Source organism: Trachemys scripta, chromosome 4 (genome assembly GCF_013100865.1).
Source record: "Trachemys scripta elegans isolate TJP31775 chromosome 4, CAS_Tse_1.0, whole genome shotgun sequence".
Lineage (NCBI taxonomy): Eukaryota > Metazoa > Chordata > Testudines > Emydidae > Trachemys > Trachemys scripta.
In genome coordinates this window covers 139,383,252-139,403,043 of record NC_048301.1, presented here as the reverse complement: position 1 = coordinate 139,403,043, position 19,792 = coordinate 139,383,252, and the positions used below count along the sequence as shown (strand labels likewise).

At 47.3% G+C, this 19,792-nt stretch overlaps 1 protein-coding gene across 5 annotated transcripts in view; it reads right to left on the bottom strand.

Annotated features, from left to right (window-relative positions):
• Window positions 1-12,285, bottom strand: part of LOC117876253 (gastrula zinc finger protein XlCGF26.1-like) — a 25,692-nt gene extending 13,407 nt beyond the window's left edge. Inside the window, exons 1-5 of one of the 5 annotated variants that reach the window (XM_034768211.1) lie at window positions 11,933-12,280; window positions 10,431-10,557; window positions 8,888-9,001; window positions 6,505-6,594; window positions 5,220-5,905 (exon numbers count right to left, since the gene is read on the bottom strand). In XM_034768211.1, the coding sequence (XP_034624102.1) occupies window positions 5,220-5,905; window positions 6,505-6,594; window positions 8,888-9,001; window positions 10,431-10,557 (1,017 nt within the window). In that variant the 5' untranslated portion in view covers window positions 11,933-12,280. The other 4 variants (XM_034768216.1, XM_034768213.1, XM_034768212.1 and 1 more) reach the window with 4 other exon arrangements.
• Between the last annotated feature and the right edge of the window lie 7,507 nt (window positions 12,286-19,792).

The window sequence follows — 19,792 nt, the reverse complement described above, 5'->3', positions numbered from 1 at the left end:
AGGATGGGGCCGAGGCGGGGGGGAAGGGCAGGATGGGGAAAGCGTGGGGGTCCTGGGCTAAGGATGGGGCTGGGAGGAGTCACGTGGGGAGATCCTGGTCCCCAGGCTAGGGGTGAGGCGGGGAGGGGTCACGTGGGGAGGTCACGTGGCACCCTTAGGGTGGTGCCTTTAGCCTCCCTCCCCACTAGCTGCTGCTATAAGTGTACTTAAAACACACACACACACTTAAAGCATACACATACTAACCCTATATACTGCCCTATACACTAAACCATCATTAAAAGAATATTAAGCTTATGCTATAAATCTGTTGCTGTTTTCTTTTAAAAGTCAAATCACTGCCGTGGCTGCTGTTCAATTCCTGCTCAGTCAGCTCTGCCCTGCTCCAGCTTTCTTTTCTATCTCTGCCGCAGGTCTTCTTTGGCTTCTCTCGCTGGCTTCCCGGCTCTTCCTGCACGCCGCTCTCCTTTTCAGACCTAGCCTCCGGATTTCGAAACTATTGCTGGCAACTGGCCTTTATGGTTATGCTACATTGTACCTCTGTATCTACCTATTTTTAGAAACAGTTCCCTCACTTGCACATGCTCAGTCTTGACCACTACCCCAGAATTCGGATTGGCAGCTCTGACCTTTAAAACAAGGTACGACCAGGACGAGTGGCTGCCGACCAACCAGCTGCTTAACTGACTGGTCTGTTACCCCCTACTGCACATGCTCCATAGCTGCCGATCGCGCACATGCTCCCTGTTGTCCTTTTACTCCCCCCCCCCCCCCCCCCCCCCCCCCCCCCCCCTCCACCGCCNTGGGGGGGGGGGGGGGGGGGGGGGTTTTTTTTTTCCCCCCCTCTTTTTTTTTCCCCCCCCCCCCCCCCCCCCCCCCCCCCCGAGCTGTGATTCTGCACAGACACATCCACACACACTTGGCTCTTTGCCAGCAGCCAGGGCAACTTTTTTTTTCTGAAGAAATCCAAAGTTCTTATTGAGCCTGCTCAGGGCCCACAGCAGCCGTCGCAGGGAGCAGTGACTTCTCCTTATTCAGAATGGAGATCAGAGCTACAACGCAGAGACTGGAGAATTGTCTCTAGTCTCTCTCTCTCTCTCTCTCTCTCACACACACACACACACACCCCTCTCTCCAACCTAAATCCCTGCTCCTCCCCTACCCCCTGAGTCCTTCCCTACACACACACACACACACACACACACACACACACACACACTGTAAGGCAGGAGAATTTCAGCTCTCATGACAAAAGTTTCTAACCGTCATGGTAGCAGAGAAAACCTTGAAAACATGAAACCAGTGCACCCTAACCGCTCAGAAACCTAAAGCAAGTAAAAACCTCCAACTTTCATTTTTTTTTAGAACTGTCTCATGAGTTTTAACCATTTGGGGCTGGCAAACTGTTTAGCTAACATGTACTCCTCAAGCAGGTTAGTCATAGTACAGCTCAGGTTCACCAGCAGGAGAGAGAGGCACAATAACTCCTATTTGCTTTAAAGTTTCATAGTGAGTCGAAATGTCAGATAACCAGACTCAACAGATTTATTGATTGGAAGTGATTTGAGTTTGAAATCCCTGGTCTAGATGGAAACCTTAAGCTGTTCCTTTGTTAAAATGCAGATTTCTCACTCACAACCTTTCCCCTACCCAAACAGCAGCCACTTAACCAGGTGATAGTCCATTCGATTTTGCTGATATTTGGCTGAGGGGTCAGTCTGCCTTTTTGGCTCTGAGGAACTGGTCTGTGGGTTTTCTCCAGAACTGTGACATGTCTAAGTAACATCATACAGTAGAATCATATAACTTTGCATAGAATGTTGCCTCCCATATTTTCACAAGATAATAATGTAAAGCACATTAGGAGTTTTCAAATGATACTTCAAAAGGCTTTGTACAAAATTGATCATTATCCTGAGAAGGGGTGAACATAGAGGTACAGACTGTCACAGTAATACAGAAAAGTAAGTATGTACCCACTCTGGAGAAATGTTTTGCAGCAGATATCTCTTCAGTCTGTTCTAAACTATGAGCTCAGTTTTGCTCATATTTGTATTCTTCTGATTTAGAAGACAGAAAATTCCAGACTCCACAGACCTTACACACCTTTTCTTATCTAATTATGCACACAACAGTTTAGCTGGCAGTAGACCATAGCACACAAGTAGCATAAAACCATGCAAATATTTGCCCCAACTGTACCTAGCACACAGTTCATATTTGGCAAACCTTAACAGAGCATACATCTTGCGTCTGACAGATTCCACATATTCAATGGAAAAAGGTTAGAACAACTGAACTACTAGTAAATTTGTACAATAAAGTTTAGCATGAGCACAGGGTATTCTGGATGATTTTAACTAGTTTAGAATCCTAACACCCCCATTTCTTGAGTAGAAATAATGGTTAAAAGCAGACAACTGAGCTGAACTGCAGCTACCATAACCAGCTCCAGAAAGGAAGGCAAGATGGCTGCTTCTCCCCAACATCATCTCCCAAGAGTGACTGGAACGTAAAAGAATCAGCACTGCAGGGAAGATTGCAGGTCTTCACTTACACACATGACAGTGCAGCCATTTCAGACTCATATTTCTCTTGTATTATTTCATTCCCTCCAGGAACGATGAGACAACAGTGACAGAAAGTCCCATCTCATCATCGCCCTCCGACAGAGAGACACGGCCACAGATTACTCCAGCTTGAGGAATGGGGAGACAATGGCTCGATGCTGCTGCTCAGTTTGATCTGTGGATGTTGCTGGAATTAGTTTCTCTCCCTCTCTATTTAGGAGTCTGTCTCTTGAAACAGTGCTCTCTGGGCTGCCTGTTCCCATGCAGGATCCCACCTCTGTGCCTGCCACATGACCCCTGGCTGTTTCATACCCATGTCACACTCTGGGCTGGGACAGCAACTCCACAACTTATTTACAGAAAACACTTACAACAAGCAGCAAACCCGAGTCCCAGCCTGCAACGTAGAGCAAAGGAGCCCAGAGAGATTTTCCTGCACTCCTTGCCACTTAATGTCAAGGCTGAGATCCGGGTACGTGTCAGGGCTCGTCTACACTACCGCGCAGGGTCGATCTAAGATACCGCAACTTCAACTACATGAATAGCATAGCTGAAGTCAGCGTAATTAGATCTACTTACCGAAGTGAAGACACCGCGGTAAGTCTATAGCTGACGCTCTCCCGTCAACTGCGCTTGCGCTCCCCGTTCTGGTGGAGTACCGGTGTCAACCCCCACTGGATCGATTGCTGCCCGACGATCCAGCAGGCAGTGTAGACAAGCCCTAAGTGTTAGGGCGAATGTACACTAGAAGTGCCACAGCTCCTGATAGTGTTCAAGACACCAAACTAGCATACAAGACACTCTAACCCAATGGGAGAGAGCTTGCCTGTCAGTATAACACCTCCACCTCTATGAGAGGCGGTAGCTATGTTGGCAGGGAAGCTCTCTCATCAACATAGCTCAGTTTACACCAGTGCTTAGGATGGTATATTTTACATCATGCAGGGATGTGGATGAGTGTTCTGGTAAGTGATAAGTTCTATGTAGACAAGCCCTAGGTGGCATTAAAGTGCCACTAACTCATCCAGGAACACAAATTTGAATTATTAAAAAAAAAAAAGTGCCATTATAACTGGAAGTAACTGATATCTCTCATCCCTGCCCTTGCCTTTTTTATGACTTCTGATGGCACAATGAATTAGATGATGGGTAAGTGATGTAGTCACGCTAATCATGACAGCAGTATCCATAGCTGTCAAGTATTTGCATGTACCATCAAGATGATAAAGAAGGCAGTCCATAACCGAACGGCATGCTGTTTGTTGATCCGGAAACTCCAATCTCCAACCTTCCAGTCCTAGCCAGTATTAATTGCCTGGCAATTAGGTGTGAAGACAGGGCACTGGGTGCATTATGCGTGAAGCCAACTATCAGGACAGCTTGCTTCATAATTTTCTCTCAAAGCCAAATCAAAACAACCTTCCTTTTGATTCAGTACTATGAGGGGCACACAGGGGATGTCACAGCCTTTCATTACCTCAGGAGACGAAAGCTCCTTTTCAGTCTCTGCCAGACTCTTTACCCATTATTTCTTTTTCCAAATAGAAAAAATAAAATAATTAATTCAATTTGTGGACCCTTCGAGGGTGGGAGCTGCAGTGAACAAACAGCTTGAGAGAAACCAGGACCTCCACAGTGCAGTCTTGGCTCTAGTCATCTCCCTCTTAGCTGCAGCCCATAATGAACACAATGGAATGTTTCAGTACCTCTAGGGTTAATGCTCCCATCTCCAGGACCATGCAAATTATTTTAACAAATCCAGCACCTAAACTCATGTCTCCTTAGTGAAGGGTGGAACATTTCAGAGTGGGAGCAAGTTCTCCCTCTCTTACAGACTTTGGGAACAGGGTGAAGTGAGAGGTTGAAGAGGTTCTCTCCATTAAACACCAAGGTCAGGAGTCTCTATTCTGAGTGGGTGCTCTGGTGTTTAGTAAGATATGATGAGCGAGCAAAGCGCTTCCCACACTGAGCACAGGAATATGGTCGCTCTCCTGGGTGGGTTCTCTGATGCTGAGTAAGAGATGATGAGCGAGCAAAGTGCTTCCCACACTGAATGCAGGAATATGGTCGCTCTCCTGAATGGATTTTCAGATGTTCAGTGAGAGATGATGAGTGAGCAAAGCATTTCCCACACTGAGTGCAGGGATAGGGTCGCTCTCCTGAATGGATTCTCTGGTGGTTGGTGAGGCCTGACAATTGGGTGAAACTTTTCCCACACTCAGTGCAGCAATAAGGTTTCTCTCCAGTGTGGATTCTCTGGTGGCTCTTGAGATGATGTATATAGACAAAGCCTTTTCCACAGTCAGTGCAGCGATGGAGTTTCCCAGTGTGGACTCTCTGGTGTCTAGAGAGATTTTCTGGATGACGGAATATTTTCCCACACTCAGCACAGCGATGGAGTCTCCCCGTACTATGGATTTCCTGGTGTCTCCTGAGACTTTGAAGGAGACTGAATTTTTTCCCACACTCAGCACAGGAATGGGGCTGTTCCCCAGTGTGGATCCTCTGATGTCTAATGAGATGTTCTCGTAGGCAAAATTTTTTCCCACACTCGTGGCACAAGAAGGGTCTCTCTTCGCTGTGGATTTTCAGGTGTCTAGTAAGACTTGATATAACTTTGAAGCCTTTCCCACATTGGTTACAGCAATGGGGTCTCTTTTCTGAGTGGATTGCCTGATGATTACGAAATGTTGATGAATCCATAAATCTCTTTCCACACTCAGCGCAGACAAAGGGTCTCTCTCCTGAGTGGACTCTCTTGTGGATGTTAAGAGCTGATATATGGAAGAATCTTTTTCCGCACTCAGCACAGTGATAGGGTCTCTCTCCCGTATGTATTCTCCGGTGGGCAATGAGATGTGATAACTGGTGGAATATCTTCCCACATTCAATACAGGGATGGTCTCTCTTCTTTCTGTGAGCTTTCCCATGTGCTCTGAACTCCTTCTTTCTCCTAAAGCTCTCCCCACACTCGCTACAGTGATACAGTTCCTGTCTCCTATGAACCATCCAGTGGTGGCTTATCAGGTCTCTCTGCACCTTGAATTCTTCTTTGCACACACGGCAGGTATATAGGCTCTTTCTGGGCTCAGCTTTTCCCTCTGCAGGAGGCCTTAGATATGGTCTGGATCTCCTCTGATGGCCTCTTGAGGTTTCTGGCTCCTTCCTGGTCAGATTTTTCCTCTGCCTTTGTGGCGTCTTGTGGTGTCTTCCCCGTTCAGATTTCTTGGAATGGTTCTTTCCTGATGTCCCTGGGAAAGGCCTGAATGGCTCCAGGTTGCCATACCCTTCCTCAGGTGTATGCCCTTCAGCCCTGATCAGGTTCCTCGCCCCTACTTGGTGGGGAAGAGAGTACAGATGTTATTTCTTGTGCTGCTCACAAAGGGAAAACACTAACATTCCCAGCAGGGGGATGTGCCTGAGAACGCTCCACACCCCTCCCCTTAGAATAGGGCTGACCATGGTCACTTGAGTGCACGAGGCCAAACTCCCAGGGGTCCCAGCACTGGGGAAGGAAGAGAAGGTCAGTGTCTCATAGGCCCTGATAATAGCCCCCCAAGTAAATGTGAAAATCAGCCCCCACAATTCTCTCCCTACTCTGAGGCCCATCTCAGTGGGGAGAACAGCATCACCACTCACCAGCACTGACACCCCTCTCCCAAGGGACACACATGGAAAACTCACACTGTGATGGGATCCCAATGGCTCCATGTTCTATGGAAAATGGGGGAGGAGAAGAGACTGGGGGAATTTGCGTAAGGGGAGAGATGGAGTTTCTAGGGGGATGTCAGGGTGAGGAGCTGTAGCACTTCTCATGTTTGGGCTTCAATCCCTATTGTAATGCTCTGTGAGGGGAGAGTTTGCAGCTGATGGACAATTCCTGAAATGAGCTCTCCAGCTCCCATTGATGCAAAGGGCAGAGCTGGTTCCCTACCTGCTCCAGGGGAAGAGCTTTGGGTGAGGAAGAAGCCCAAGGAGCTTTCAATTGCTGGCCAGTCCCAGGTTTCTTCTGCATCTGGAAACCCTGCACGAAGACAAAAGGTCTTTGGTTGACAGCACATAGACCGAATGAATATCACTGAGAGAAGCCCTTCCCCCTGCACTGTAAATTACTCATTTATGGTCACTGTTGGACTGTAGGTTCCACAATGCACAAGAGGGGAAGCTATTTGGGACTCGACAGTTACTTTGTACTGTGGTAGCGCAACTGAGATCTTGGTTCCATAGCACCAGGTGCTGCACAAAATTACAGAGAGATCGCCCTGATGTTGAAGAGCTTATATACTAAATACACAAAGGGAGGGAGAGAGCCTGAGTCAAAGGAGTAACTTGCTGTTGTAATACTTGGGCCCCATAAATTTACCCTAATTGGCCGTATAACTGTAAAAACTGTGAGAAAGTTTATAAAGTGTTACAATATCCTACAACAATAAATGTTGAGGGGAAAAAGTGCAAAATATAAACAAGACAACGGAATTGGTCCAAACAAAAGAGGCCTATAATGCAATTCAAGGACAGTGTTAAAATGATGGCTGTAAACAAGAGAAGTGTGGAACTGGACATTAACGAACCAAAATGACTGAGTTTAATTTAGGCCTAACTGGCAGAAAAACAATGAGGGGCTGGGCTATTTTGTCCATTACTTCCTTTTGGGGATTCTCAAAATAAAACACTTTCTGGGGAAAATAAAGGAGCAGGACTGAATGCAATCCTTGCTGACTGAAAAAACAGCAACAGCAGGAGCATGCCAACAACTTCTGTGGTGAGCGATACCATCATGCTGCCACCCTGAACCTCTTTTGGGATCCCAGAACTTCTTCATCCTTATCCTAAGAGATGTCTTAACAAGACTGCACCAGAGAAAGGGAGCCGGAGGATATTGCCACCGTTACCAGTTCTGGCTAACTCCCCAAAATCACCTGGAATGTGAGATTTTTGTCCCCCTGACCCTCTTAACTCCCATGAATTCCTTTTCATTCCCCACCATATTTCTTCTCTTTCTTATTTTTCTCCCTTTGCCTTCTAGCAAACAAGAGTCTGGCTTAGGTGGCCAAAACTGCATAGTTTGCAACCTTGCTGTAAGCCTGTGATCAAAGAGGCAGCCAAACACATTGTCCAGAACAGACTAACGCTCGACAGGTTTGCCAGGCAGGTCTCCAATTGGCTGATCAGACCATGTGCTGTGCCTGTGTTTCTCCCAACGTGAAGCGGCAAGTAAGAGTAAACCCAAGTCAAAAGTCACATGTTCTATCTTTGCTGTTCTTTCCTCTTCCATCTTGAGTGGGTTTTGTCTCCAAGGAAATGGGATCGGATTTTAATAACAACTCCAGCCCATTTCAACTAGCTGCTTCTCTTTTCCCCAAAAGGACAGCTATTACTATCTTTAATACCATCTAAAAGACTTTCAAATAGAGGCCTTTTGTCTAAAGAATTAAGGGTAAAGAGAAAGGCAACAAGGGACATTGTCAAAATAAGAGTCCGTAGGTCATACCTGACATTTCAAATGCCTTAACTCTTTTTCCTTCTTTTTCTGTATCTTTAATAAAAGAATAGACAGAAATTTTTGTGGTGTTTTCCATGGTACTACGCTGGCTTCTGTCTCTGTATTCCAAACCCCAAACCTTATTTAACACTCTTTAATGTTGGCCATAACAGTGTCATGTTAACACCTTTGTCTCTTTGGGCCCATATAGTCTATATGAATTAATACAATATTGTCCAAGTTCAACCAGCAACTCATTGGCAGAGTAAGGAATAGAGTCCAGGTCTCCTCACTCCCACAAGATGATGTTGCCTCCCAACCAGTCCTGGGGAGTAATAAGGAAATCCCTTATTAATGTCAACTGAGAGCCCACAAAAGCAATGGAACAATGTTGGGTCCCTACTGGGCCTGAACTGGGAAGGGAGATTCCCAAGTGCTGCTTGGTCAATGATTCAGACAGCCAGGGAGGGGTTACAAACACTCTGGTAGACAGGATTAGAATTCAAAATGATCTTGACAAAGTGGAGAATTGGTCCGAAATCAACAAGATGAAATTCAAGAAACACAAGTACAAAGTAGTTCGCTTAGGAAGAAAATATCAGATGCACAACTAGAAAATGTGGGATAACTGGCTTGGCAGCAGTACAGCAGAAAATAATGTGACGGTTATAGTGGATCACAAATTGAATGAGATACTGTTCTAAAAAAGCCTAAACATTAGACTAAAAAACTAACATTCCCGGATGTATTGTCACTTGGCCAAAATTTATCAGGATTCCAGCTGCCTTCAAGCTACTCATTTGTTCCCTGTACAACACTTTAACTCCTTCCTCACCTGGGCGGGTACCTCTCAGGATGTCCTCATCTTCATCTTCTGTGGGACCCTGGGCACACAGCTCTTCCCCTCGCTCTATGCTGGAGATCACCACTGGCTTGGAGATTTGGATTCCTGTTTAGAGAAAAGCATCACCGCTAAGAACTTCTAAGAACACTGTGCAGCTCCATATGAAATGTTTGTGCCAATTAGGCTATGAGCTAATTATGAAGGCTAATAGGCAACTGATTTCCATGGAAACATGAACTGCAGCTTATGGTCAAAACTCCTGGTGCCTGGCAGTGGCGGGATATTGAGTTGCAAACAACCTGGCACCTGTGGAAAGGGCAGATGGAGAGGACTGCGGTGTCTGACGGGATTGGGGGGAAACACATGTGGCAAAAGCTGGATATTTCTTCTTGTCCTAGGAAAGTTACTCTACTATGGCCCAGCATCCCCCTCCCTCCTGTGGATATGTTTACCTAGGAATTAAACACCTGTACCTGGCCCAGATCAGATGACTTGGGCTTGAGGGGCCTGTGCTGTGGGACTGCAAAATTGCTGAGTGGATATTTGGAGGGAGGGTCCCAGATGGGGCCATCCCTACCTATATGCAAAGTACGCAGCTGCATAGGGCACCAGGAAATTTGGGGCACCAAATTTCCTGGTGTCCTACACAGCTACATGCTGCTCCAGCCCCTGCTCTGCCTCTTCCCCTGCTCATGCTCTACCCCAGGCCCGCCTCTTCCACCCTGCTCCACCCCAGCCCCACCCCCACTCCACTCCTTCCCAAAACCCCTGTCCCTGCTCCACCCCCACCATGCCCAAGCCCTGCCCCCACTCCCCTGAGGACTGCAGCAGGGTCGGGCTCCAACCCGAGCATGAACATATACACTGCCATTTTTAGCCCCCCAGTCTGAGTCCCACATCCTGAGTCAACTGACCCGGGCAAACCACGGCTGAGCCGTGGGTCTTTTATACCAGCATAGATAAACCCAGTCTGTCTTTCCCCTTAACTGTGGTGTTGGCTGGCCTTTCACCCTGTAGGCCTGCAGAACACATGGCCCTTTTCTGCTCATGTGCTGTCTGGGGAACTACAAGAGCCAAGATTCTCTTGCATTAAACTGTGGAGCAGTAGTGACTATGGGTGGAAGGATCTCCTCTTGAAGATATGCAGTGTAGTTGTAGACGTATCAGTCCCAGGATATGAGAGACCAGGTGAGTGAGGTAATATCTTTTACTGGACCAACTTCTGTTGGTGAGAGAGAGAAGCTTTCCTTTCCCAGACCTGAAGAAGAGCTCTGTGTGGCTCAAAAGCTTGTCTGTCTCACCAACAGAAGTTGGCCCAATGAAAGATATTGCCTCACCCACCTTGTCTCCCCCTGAAAGGGCTGCTCTGCGCAATTAAAAATGCCTGTATCCATCCACACCCATGCGCCCCTCCTTCAAACCCCACCGACACCTCTCCACCCAACCACTCAGACCAATGCTCTATCTCAGTTACTGTGTCTCTGTGCAGCACCCAGTGCACTGGGGCCCTGATCTCACACACACAGCTCCTCACCTAACGAGACCAGAGCCTGGTAATTTTCCCACATGACATGTCTGTAAAGTTGCCTTTGCTCCTCGCCCAGCAGCGCCCACTCTGCTGGGGAGAAATACATGGCCACATCCTCAAACGTCACCGACATCTGAAAGGACAAACAACCCAACTCAGCATGGCAAAGTTAAAAACACTGATAGAGGAATAGCTGTTGCTGGTAAGGCAGATGTACAGTGGTTCATGGACTGGGAGGGCCCTGGGGGGTTTGAAAATTTGTACCATTACTATGGGTGCAGGTTTTTCGCAGTGTAAAAGAAGTAATGGACAGTGTTTTCTGTGTCTGTGACTCACCCTACAGTGGTGGCTCTGGGAGCTGAGCCTGGCCCCCTGTGGTGGGTGTTGTATCCTATCACAAAGAGTTGTACCACTGCTGAAGTCCAAACCTCAGTGAGTGTCGCAGCAGCCCGGAGCACCAGATCCCAGCCTGACTTACATTTAGCCTGTACACCTGACCCTCTGTCACCATGCCGGAGGGCTGGGCATATTGAACCTGAGTAGCACTGCAGCCCCTTCAGCCATAATGCAATGCCCAGAGCAGGGCACCTGGGCCCAGCCAGCCCCACAGGACCCTGCTGGAGCCACTACTGCGGGGTGTGGGTGGGGCACTGGAGTGGCATTGTGGGGTGAGTACAGGGTTGGTTTGCTCCCCAGTCGCTCCCTCCCTGGGCTTGCTCTCTTTCTTGGGCGTAAATTAGGGTTACACTGTTGTAGCTGTTTTGTTCCCAGGATATGACAGAGACAAGGTGGGGGAGGTAATCTCTCTTATTGGACCGAATGTATTTGTTCTTGAGCTACACAGAGCAGGGTCGTAAAGTCCAGGCTCCAGCAGAAGCCCAAATGTCTGCACCGCAATTAAACTGCCCCTAGGCTGAGCCATATCAGCTGGCACAGCCCGGCTGCAGGTTTTAGTTGTCCCCTACACACACCCTGGGCGCCCCAGCCAGAGAGCTGTGGCTCCAGCAGTAGCAGCCCAGGCTTTCAGCTCCGGAGGGCTCTGGTTGAATCCCCAACACGCTGCCCGATGGGGCAGTCGGACAAGGAACCTCCCTCCCCCGCGGTCCCCAGGGACTCCGTTCAGCCTCCCCCAGCGCCTCCCATTGCCAGTGTGTGCAGCGGCCCCCGCCTGGCCCCGACCCCGCTCTCCCGAGCAGGCTGCTCACAGCCCCAGCAGCACAGGCCAGAGGACCTGTCAGCCAGGACCTGCCCCCCCAGCCCCGCCTCCAGCGCCGGCCGGTGCCTGCTCTGCGGGAAGGGGGAAGGACCCGGCAGCCCCCGGAGCACCGCCCCGGGGAAGGGGCCCGCCCGCCCCCAGCAGCGAGCAGGAGGGTCGGTCGGGCTGTCGCGGGCTGGGGCGCGGACCCTGCCGGGCTCCGACCGCTGCACAAACCGGCCCCCGGGGGGGTCTCTCCGGTCCCAGCAGCTCCCTCCCCAGGCGGCGATTTCCCTCCCCGGGCCCCGCTCACCGCGCCGGGCGCTGGGGCTGCAGCCTGCAGAGGGGGCTCGCTCCGCACGCGCAGCTCGGGCCGGGCTCGGCCCCTGCCCCCCCCCCCCGCAGCAATTCCTGGGCGTGTCTAGGCTGTGGAGGACTCGGAGCTCTGTGGGTTTAACCCTTAAGCAGCTCGGGCGGGGAAGCGAGTTGCAGAGGGAGCCACTAGGGGAGACGAGGTGAAGTCGGTTCCCTGTTTGTTGGCGGCTCCCGGTCCCTCCCCTCCCTGCTGCAAGGGCGGGTATTGGAACAATGTTATAGGGGGGGCTGGACACCCTGTGTAGGATGGAAACCACTTCAAACCAGGGGTGCTGCCGCTCCTGCCCCCCCAGCGCCCTGAGTTCCAGCCCCCCCCGTTCAAAAAAACATTTCTTAGTAATTCATCGGGGTGAGAGACGCCTTTTCAAACATTTCACCAGAATCAATATGGATTGAGATTCATAACAGTGTCTATTAGTAAATTAATACATTATTTAATAATTATTCATATCTGGAACTGGGATGTGAATCAGTAGTGTAGCTAGCGGGGTTCAGGGGAAGCGGCCGCTTCCCCTGATCCCACATTCCCCAAAAGTGGCGCTCCGGCCGGCTGGCAGAACGGGGCTGCAGGCTGGCCGGCTCCCAGCGCTCCAGACAGCCAGTGGAATGGGGCCGCGGGGTGGCCGGCTCCCAGCGCTCCCGCCGGGACTCCAGCCCTGAGAGCATTGCCGGAGGTCTCGGTGCCCCGGACAGCGCTCTGGATGGGGAAGTGGGGCGGCCCTGTGCATGCGCCGCTCCATCTTTCGGCAGCATTTCGGTGCATGCGCAGGGCCGCCGAAATGCCACCGAAGGACTGGCACCTTTTTTCGCCACCGCTCCTCCTCGGCTGCAACCCTGGCCACGCCACTGATGTGAATGGCTGTAAGTAAGAAAATACTTTTTGGGATATTCTAAGTGCCATTAAGGTGAGAGAAGATAATTCCCAGAGGTGAAATTCCATGTCTGGGCTACACTCTGCTAAATATCAGACCCAAGTTTCTATTCTGTATCTGATTTGACAGTAGCGATACTACATACATGAAAAAAAAAATCAACCAAAAGCCATGGTCAACCAAATTGTTGCAGATCCAGATTTAATGTTTTTACATAGTTTATATGGACAACAGTTACAATTTAAGAAGTCTGGAGGACTAACCCTGCTTCCTTCTTAGACAAATTAAGAACAGGCAAAATGGCTACATTTATCAGAACTTATTTCATAGTTGTATAAATATCTAAAATGTTATCATTAGTGTCACGTCTTTTCCATAGTGCACAACAAAAATTATATGAAGAAACTATCAGATACAATTGGCCCCCAAAAATATGTTTATTATTTATATACAAACATACAAGACCTAACTTAGTGCACACTGTGGTCAGACTGATTTCAGATATCTTCTAAAACATCGACGACAGTAAGTACCATCAGAGGGCTCACAAACAACTTAAAGGGATAATTCAACCCTATTCCCATACCCACTACAATTAGTTAAATCAGTCTTTAATGTTGCTGGGACAGTTGCACAGTAGTAGTGTGGTTTGGTATCCATTACTTTTCAAGTTACTTGGAGAACTCTTCATCTGTGCTATAATATCTCCAATTCCATTCCTTTTAAATTCCAGAATTCCATCACAGAAATGCCAACTCTCGGTTTGATCAAGTTTTTAGGAAACGTGCAAAATGCTTCCCAGTGTTGTGTCATCCTAACAGTTTTGTGCCTGTAATGACAGCACCTTTGCTTTAATAAGTGCTAATGTTTATTCAAGTCACTTTGATGTTTTCTACTGAACTAATCAATATTTGGAACACTACTTTTAATATTAATCTTATATCCAAGTTACATTGAAAAGAGCTAAAGAGAGGGCAGATGAAGTATTTATCTGGCCTAGGAACATTTCTTTCTTTGAACAGCCGTAGAATGTATCTGAAAAGATGCAGTGCTGTACAGTACTTTAATATAACACCCCAAATGCATTTTGTTTTCTCTCAACTTACATGCACAGAAATTGCTGGTGGAAACAGCTGAAGGTCACATTTTAGAATTTTTCTGTGATTGGACTTAATCTCCAGTGTAATGATTAAAATGCATGGTTCACCATTAATGAGATGACATTTACTCAATTGACATATGTTGCACTTGTTCACTTTGACTCTGAAATTGTAAAATAAGCAAAAAAGCTGCTAGTTATTATACTACAGATATTTTAACTAATGAATTTGTGCTTTTGTTGTTAGTGCTGAACACTAGTGACACCTGTGTTTACTCATTCCAAGGGGTTTTATTATAAGATGCAGTTTTGTGCAGAAGGGAATTTTCTTCACCAATTACGGCAGAGAATTCCTGCATAATTTGATGCTGTGTCTGCCTCTCCATAAAATGTTCTCCTGGTCTGTAATTTTGACACAACCAACTACTGCACCAAACATCCACATGGAGAGGGAACGTTGGTAAAGGTGCAGAAAGGTCAGGAAATGGCTTCAGAAATTCATAGATATTAAGGCCAGAAGAGACCAGTCAATCATCTATATCATCTGCATAACACAGGCCATGATATTGCAATATTACCCCAATATGCAGCCCAACAACTTGTGTTTGGCTAAAGCATCTTCCATAAAGGTGATCCGACAGGTTTTGAAGACATCGGGAGCTGGAGAATCCATCACTTCCCTTGGGAGTTTGTCCCAGTGGTGGATCACCCTCACTGTAGAAAATTTGTTCTTATTTTCAGTTTGAAGTAGTCTTTCTTCCACTTCCAGCCATCGGTTCTTTTTTTGCCTTTATAGGAGGAATATTTCAAGGGGGGAGAAAGTAGGTTTTCAGGTACTGACCCTGGATACAAATGTTTATTAGTGAAGCTACTTTATGTGGGAGCCATTTCCCCCCCACCCCTCCTCTGCATACAGGGCTGTATTTATTTCCCAACTCCACGTCCAACTGCCATAACTGACAATACAGGGTTACTGTTACCCCAAAAAATGGCTTTTGGGGCACTTCTTTATAAGCCACCTATTCCCCCCTTAGTCTGTTATTAGTGAGGTAAAAGTTCCTGGGGTTGTTAAGGAAACACTAAAGCTCACGGATATAACCTTCTGATAATGTAATTGGCATAGGCAGTATTCTTTTCAAAACAAAGTATCTGATTAATATAACTAATATTAATTAATATAAATAATCCCCAATAAAGTGCATCCTAAAACTCCTAATTAAGGCAGAAAAATCCTCGAGGCACAAATCCCATATTGCAAATTAAAGAGCACTTAAACTACAATAGCATATAGTTCAAATGATTCTAAGCAAAGCAATTCATTGCATGTAGCCAGTTTGCAACAAATCACTGACAACAGATCTTAAATTACTTTAAAATTTATATATCTATACACTGGTGCTGCACCGAGGGCAGCGTGCTGCCCCTGGCCAACTGTCCGAGCTCCGGGGACGACCAAAGCACACACCCGCGTGGCTGCGCTGCCCAGCCCACTCCCAGAGCCTGGGGCCAGCCGGAGCACACTGTGGCTGCACTGCCCGGCCCCCTGTCTGAGCTCTGGGGGTGGGACCGGCAAGAGCACACAGCTGCGTGGGCGCACAGCCTGGCCCAGCGCAGAGCTCAGGGGTCGGACTTGGGGTACCTCCCCGGCCCCAGGTATGGTAGGATGGGGCCGGGGCGGGGGAAGGGCAGGATGGGGAAAGCGTGGGGGTCCTGGGCTAAGGATGGGGCTGGGAGGAGTCACGTGGGGAGATCCTGGTCCCCAGGCTAGGGGTGAGGCGGGGAGGGGTCACGTGGGGAGGTCACGTGGCACCCTTAGGGTGGTGCCTTTAGCCTCCCTCCCCACTAGCTGCTGCTATAAGTGTACTTAAAACACACACACACACTTAAAGCATACACATACTAACCCTATATACTGCCCTATACACTAAACCATCATTAAAAGAATATTAAGCTTATGCTATAAATCTGTTGCTGTTTTCTTTTAAAAGTCAAATCACTGCCGTGGCTGCTGTTCAATTCCTGCTCAGTCAGCTCTGCCCTGCTCCAGCTTTCTTTTCTATCTCTGCCGCAGGTCTTCTTTGGCTTCTCTCGCTGGCTTCCCGGCTCTTCCTGCACGCCGCTCTCCTTTTCAGACCTAGCCTCCGGATTTCGAAACTATTGCTGGCAACTGGCCTTTATGGTTATGCTACATTGTACCTCTGTATCTACCTATTTTTAGAAACAGTTCCCTCACTTGCACATGCTCAGTCTTGACCACTACCCCAGAATTCGGATTGGCAGCTCTGACCTTTAAAACAAGGTACGACCAGGACGAGTGGCTGCCGACCAACCAGCTGCTTAACTGACTGGTCTGTTACCCCCTACTGCACATGCTCCATAGCTGCCGATCGCGCACNTGAGATTCATAACAGTGTCTATTAGTAAATTAATACATTATTTAATAATTGTTCAGATCTGGAACTGGGATGTGAGTGGCCATAAGTAATAAAATACTCTTGGGGGCTTTGTAACTTGTGCCATTAAGGTGAGACCAGAGAATTTCCAGAGGTGAAATTCTCTGTCTAGGCTACGTGCTGCAAATATCATACCCCACTTTCTATTTTGTATCTGATTTGACACTAGTCATACCACATGTGGGGGGGGGGGGGGGGGGGGGAGAGAAGAAATCAGCCAAAAACAATGGTCAACCAAATTGTGGCAGATCCAGATGTAATGTTTTTACATTGTTTATATGGACAACGGTTACAATTTAAGAAGTCTGTAGGACTAACCCTGCTTTATTCTTAGACAAATTAAGAACAAGAGAGAAGCTAAATGTATCAGAACTTATTTAATTGTTGTATAAATATCTAAAATGTTATAATTAGTGTCACATCTTTTGCATGGTGCACAAGAATTCTATGAAGAAGCTATCACACAATTGTTCCCCCAGAACCATGTTTCTTATTTACATACAAACATATAAGGCCTAGCTTAGTGTACACTATGGTTAGACTGATTTCAGATGACTTCTAAAACACAGATCACAGTAAGTACCATCAGAGGTCTCCCAAACAACTTAAGGGAACACACACCCACACACACACCTAGTTAAACCACTCTTTAATATTGCTTAGGGTGACCATATGTCCTGATTTTATAGGGAAAGCCCTGATTTTGGGGTCTTTTTCTTATATAGGCTCCTATTACCCCCCACCCCATGTAGCGATTTTTCACATTTGCTGTCTAGTCACCCTAATATTGCTGTGGGAGTTGCACAGTAGTAGTGTGGCTTGGTATACATTACTTTTCAAGTTACTTAGAGAACTCTTCATCTGTGCTATAATATCTCCACTTCCTTTCCTTTTTAATTCCAGAATTCCATCACAGAAATGCCAACTCTTGGTTTGATCAAGTTTTTGGAAAGGTACAAAATGGTTTCCAGTGTTGTATGTCATCTTAACAGTTTTGTACCTGTAATGACAGCACCTTTGCTTTAGTAAGTGCTAATGTTTATGTTTATTCAAATCATTTTGATGTTCTCTACTGAGAACACTATTTTAACAAGTTACATGGAAAGGAGTTAGAGAGGGAAGACAAAGGATTTATCTGGCCTAGGGATATTTCTTTTTCTGAACAGTCAATGCACTTATAAGATATAGTGCAGTACTTTAATATACACCCCAAATACATTTTGTTTTCTCTCAAATTTAATGCCATCATGCACAGAAATTCCTGTGGAAACAGCTGAGGATCACACTTTAGAAATTTTCTGTGAATGGACTTTACCTCCAGAGTAATGAAGATCCATAGTTCACCGTTAGTGAGATGACATTTACTCAATTGATATATGTTGCATTTGTTTACTTTGATTCTGAAATTGTAAAATAAGCAAAAAAGCTGTTAATTATACCACAAATATTTTAACTAAGGAATTTATGCTTTTGTTGTTAGTGCTGAACACTAGTGACAGCTGTATTTACTCATTCCTAAGGGTTATTATAAGATGCTATTTTGTGCAGAAGGGAATTTTCTTCACCAATTAGTGCTTCCACACCCCCTTTGGGGGGGCCACACATGGGGGTCAATCAGCAGTCTCTATGTCCAGCCACCGTAGTCAACCACACACCCCAAAGTCTAATCCCTCCTGTCAGGGATCTGGCGTGGTCTATAATAGCCACTCCCTATGGCCAATAGCTGGGTGTACTGTAAGGGAGGGACACAGGCCCACCCTCTACTCTGGGTCCCAGCCCAGGGACCCTCTGGCAGCAGCCTCACTGTCCTCCTTCTCTCCCCTCCGTCTGTCCACTTCCCCTACAGCCCCTTGCACCCCCTAGGCCCTTCCCTTCAGGGCCTGCAGCCTAGTAGGCCTCAGGCTAGAGCTCCCTGAGCCTGGCCAGCACTGCGCTGTCCACAGTTCTAGTCTCCCCACTCTAGAGACAGACCTTCCCCCTGTCAAAGGCCTGGAACAGACAGACTGATCTCTCCCTGAGCAGCCTTCTTATAGGGCTGAGCCTGGCCCCGATTGGCTGTCTCCAACCTGAGCCCTGATTGGCTCTCAATAAGCTCTTCTCCCATTGGCTGTGCATCTGCACAGGCCCACTACAGATCAGAAAAGGGCTTCAGAAATTCATAGATATTAAGGCCAGAAGAGACCAGTCAATCAGCTATAACATGTGCATAACACAGGCCATGACATTTCAATGTATTACCTCTGTATAGAGCCCAACAACTTGTGTTTGGCTAAAGCATCTTCCATTATGGTGTCCCTGAGACACAAATCCCATATTGCAAATTAAAGAGCACTTAAACTACAATAGCAAGTGATTTTAAGCAAAGCAATTCATTGCAAGTAGACAGTTTGCAACAAATTACTGACAACAGATCTTAAATTACTTTAAAGTTTATATATGTATTCACTTGTGCCACATAGCGGTCTCATCAAAGGCCATGTGCTGCCCCCAGCCCGTTGCCTGAGCTCCGGGGGCAGGGCTGGCCAAAGTACGCAGCTGCATAGCCGTGCTGCCTGACCCAGTGCCAGATCTCAGGGCCCGGAACCGGAATAACTCCCCGGTCTCGGATAAGGAAGGATGGGGCCGGGGGGAAACATGCAGGATGGGGAGAGCGTGGGGGTCCCGGGCTAGGGATGGGGTGGGGAGAAGTCATGTGGGAGGTCACGGCCCCTGGGCTAGGGGTCTGGCAGGGACAGGTAATGTGGGGAGGTCATGTGGCCCCCTTAGGGTGGTGCCCACTTAGCCTCCCTCCCCACTAGCCGCTGCTGTAAGTATACTTAAAACACACATGTCGGAGAATAACAGAGTTCTCACTCTTTGTTTGGGTACAGCAAATCAGAAACTTTATTCTCTTTAACAGCTGTGTAAAGGAAGAGAGTGCACTAGGACACAGGGTCTCCCCCTCCTAGGCAGGTCTCTTCTCAGGTAAACAATTACAGCAAGCGTTTATACCTTTTGTTACAGACAATGAAAAGCAACGGCAGCATTTTGTTTATACATGTCATTCTGCTATCTTGTTTTTCTCACTAATATAGACTCTTAGTCTACATTCCATATTGTTTACACATTATCTACACAAGGTCGAAACACTTCTCACACAGTTCTTTCCCACTCGCCTCACACAATCCTCGCTTCTACAAATCTCACGTTATTAGGGTTACAGTTAGCCTGACTCTTGCTAACAAACCATCATGCATTGCAATCCCCTTCCTGTCAGTTCTTTCTCTGCTTCCACACACACATACTTAAAGCATACACATACTAACCCTATATACTGCCCTATACACTAAACCATCATTAAAAGAATATTACGCTTACGCTATACATCTGTTGCT